A 3,766-nucleotide genomic window follows, 5' to 3' on the forward strand; every position below is an offset into this window, starting at 1 on the left:
TTGTTGTTTGGCGGGTCCGGGCTGGGGATTCGAACCCGCCACCTTAGGTGTACGTGGCTGGCACCTTAGCCGGTTGAGCTATAGGCGCCGGCATTTGTCATTGTTGTTTAGCAGGCCCAGGCTGGGTTCAAACCCACTAGTCTGAGTGTATGTGGCTGGCGCCATAACCACTGTGATACAGTGCCAAGCCCAAATGAGAAATTCTTAAATAGATGTTATGTATTTTCAGAGTTTTCACTCTTATTTACTTTTGTCTTAGATAACCTTCACAAAATGTGTCCTTTTTTAGTAACCAGTACCCTGAAAGTTGCCAGGTTTCACTTGTCTATTTCTGGTCTGCCTTCAGTATAGGTCCCTTCTTTTTTTCCTCTCTTCACTCTTGAATTAATCCTCTACCTACTTCACAGGCCGATTCTTTGATGAGAATGAATCCCCTGTTGATCCGCAGCATGGCTCTAAACTGGCGGATTATAATGGGGATGATGGTAACGTAGGTGAGTATGAGGCAGACAAGCAGGCTGAGCTGGCTTACAATGAGGAAGAAGATGGTGATGGTGGAGAGGAAGACGTCCAAGGTGAGCGTGGGCCTGGCCTCCATGCTGTGACCGTGAAACCCACCTCTAAGTTTTTTGGTTGAATTTGTGTAGAATTTTCCCTACTTATTAGCAGCAGTAAAATCTTACTATCAATACAAAGAGGTTCTGTGAAGTTTTTCAGTTTTATTTTGAAAAGTATTATATGATAGTAGTATTTATAGCTCTATAAGTAAATTATTTTAAGTTTTCAAATTTTTGATTATCATATGTGTATTATTGATACAGTTACAAGTTGAAATTCGGAATCTTCAGAAATTTTAGAATTAAATTATTTAAAATAGCTGTAGACTTTTTCTAAGGCAATTGTTTCCAGAAAATAATTCTTTCCTAATTTCTCATCTGAAAATATTCATTATTCCAAGTAAAAATATTGCCCAGCTAGCTTTTTTATAGCTATATTTCATTATTCCAGGTAAAAATACTGCCCAGGTAGCTTTATAAAGAAGGCTACAAGGTCTCCTACACATAGAAGATAACATTATTTCACCACTGATAGAGCATACCAGGGCTGTTTTAGAGAGTTTTTCTGAGAGTCTTAAAATTTATATCTCAGTTTGTGAAGATTTATTGTACATTAATACACAGATTCAACATATTTTTCTTGCTAACTGTGTTACTTCTAAGTTTTTAACTTAGTGAAATTTCAAAATTTACCTGTGTGCATGCAGCCCTACCCATGCATGCCTATCAGAGTGTATTTCTTTATTGCAAGTTTTTAGGCCTGTTTTCTGCCTGTTTATATTGTTTAGTAGTTATTGTGGAGCCGTTTCTCTTTTCTGTAAGAGTTGATTATGACCTCAGTGTATGATATATTAAAGTTTTATAATATGATGCATGAAAACTTTTTCAGTATAACCTGGTTTGATTTCTTCCTTAGCTTTTTTTCAAGTAATTAAATTTTTATTTAGGTTCATGATGATAATTATTTTTATGTGTATAATATTCAGAAGAAAATTTACTTGTTCTAGATTACTATATAATTAGTAGAAAAAAGGGGAAGCTGGAGACTCTTGACTCCCACCCAGGCATTCTTTTAATAGCACATTATAATTTTAGAAAAAATAATGGTTATTAGGAATAGGAAAGAGAATTATAAATCCTATGAGTTATGTGAAGATATAATAATGAGAATTTCTCAAACTTTTTATAATATTGATTAAACGATACTTTTTGTATAATCTCATCCCCCAAATTTTTTCGTAAATTTTAACCATTTTTTCTAATTGCTTTGTGATTTATTTCCATTTAAAAGCTTTTTCATTCATATATATCCTATCACTAATTATATTGCAAGCTCTTGGAGGGTAGAAATTTTCATTTATTTCACCTTCTATTTTGTTTGTATCCTTTTCTGTCTTCATAGCTCCTCCCTACAGTACTTAGCATACAGGGCCCTCAGTAAATGTCATTAACTGATAATTTTTTTTTTCATTGAGCTTTTATAACCATGATTAGGGGTAAGAACCCTTTAACTTCTGTCCTTACAAGCTTGCTTGATTTGAACTTTAAATATGCTCTTTTCTTCTTAGGGGTATTCTATCATCTCATTGGATAATTTTGAAGATTTTATTATAGCAATTTATTTCCTTTCTTTCTTTCTTTTTTTTTTTTTTAGTCAGAGTCTTGCTTTGTAGCCCTTGGTAGAGTGCCATGACAACACAGCTCACAGCAACCTCCAACTCTTGTGCTTAAGCGATTCTTTTGCCTCAGCCTCCCAAATTAGCTGGGACTGCAGGCACCCGCCACAACGCCCAGCTATTTTTTAGAGACGAGGTCTCGCTCTGGCTCAGGCTAGTCTCAAACCTGTGAGCTCAGGCAATCCATCCACTCCAGCTTCCCAAGTGCTGGGATTATAGGTGTGAGCCACCACGCCCAGCTATAGCAATTTATTTCAACCATTATTGTCAATTATTTCTTATATTTTTGGCAATCTTAAAGTTACTCTTTTATTATAAATTTTGGTTAAATATTTTTATGCTTTTTATCCATAATTTCATTGCCTTCTCTCTCTTTTTTTTTGCAGTTTTTGGCTGGGGCTCCGTTTGAACCTGCCACCTCCGGCATATGGGGCCAACGCCCTACTCCTTTGAGCCACAGGCGCCGCCCTTTTCTCTCTTTTTCTTGTACCGTTCTCTCCCTTTTTTACCCCTGATTCTCATTGCTGCCTTTTACTTTAGGTCCCCAGTTCCTGCCCTGCTTTTCCTTTCACATGAAAATAAATTCATTGATTTTAAGGGAAATAAGTAAATGACCAAGATGATATAACAGTGACTTAGGGGAGAATAGTTACATTTTGGGGCTCCCTTATTTGCAAATAAATCTTACTTGACCAAGGGTTGCCATTTAACATTTCTTATCCCATTCTGGGGTTCTTCAGATGATACTGGAAGGAGGATAGGGCAGCTACAAAGGAGACAGAGAACAGAAAGACAAGAACATTTTCACCTCTGGCAAATAAAGAGGGATAAGTTTGGATGAACTGACTAAAAAGGAATACTAAAAAGACCTAAATAATTTTAGACATGGGGGCGACACCTGTGGCTCAGTGAATGGGTAGAGCGCCAGACCCATATACCAAGGGTAGCAGGTTCCAACCTGGCCCCAGCCAAACTGCAACAAAAAGCCGGATGTTGTGGCGGGCGCCTGTAGTCCCAGCTACTCGGGAGGCTGAGCATTGTGACCAACAATAGTTGCACAGTGTTTTCTGTGAATTTAAAAGCATTTCTTTATTGCACCAATGTAGAAATAATCGTTGGGTTCTCCAGTATAGTTTATACTATAGAAAAGTCAGGTAGTAAAATAGAGTGGAAAAAAATACATATTAAGCTGAGAATCAAGAGATTGGGTGTGTACTGCTTTTCAAGTCTTTCTAATTGTCTGGGCCACAATTCCTTCACCTATATGTGAGAATGTGATGGTCCTTCTCAGGTCTTAAATTCTGTTGCCACATTCACAGTGAACCTCTATATTATACAAGTACTGTATTATGAGGAAAATGTGTTTCAGATTTTAGGATGCCAGAAGCACATCTACTCTCAAACCCAACAAAGTAGAAATTTTAGGCTGAGTGCAGTGGCTCATACTTATAATCCTAGCACTCTCAGAGGCTGAGGCAGGTGGATTGCCCTGAGGTCATAGGTTCAAGACCAGCCTGACCAACAGCAAGACCC

General features: G+C 37.4%; 1 protein-coding gene across 2 annotated transcripts in view; it reads left to right on the plus strand.

Moving 5' to 3' along the window:
• Positions 1-3,766, plus strand: part of CASC4 (cancer susceptibility 4) — a 117,585-nt gene that overhangs the window by 106,869 nt on the left and 6,950 nt on the right. The window contains exon 9 of one of the 2 annotated variants that reach the window (XM_003791781.3): positions 408-575. The exons of the other annotated variant lie outside the window; for it this stretch is intronic. Coding sequence (XP_003791829.1) covers positions 408-575 — 168 coding nt within the window. The remainder of the gene's footprint in view (positions 1-407; positions 576-3,766) is intronic. 2 annotated transcript variants of the gene reach the window in all.

The sequence above is a fragment of the Otolemur garnettii genome, unplaced genomic scaffold, assembly GCF_000181295.1.
Source record: "Otolemur garnettii isolate 467f Iridium unplaced genomic scaffold, OtoGar3 scaffold00050, whole genome shotgun sequence".
Lineage (NCBI taxonomy): Eukaryota > Metazoa > Chordata > Mammalia > Primates > Galagidae > Otolemur > Otolemur garnettii.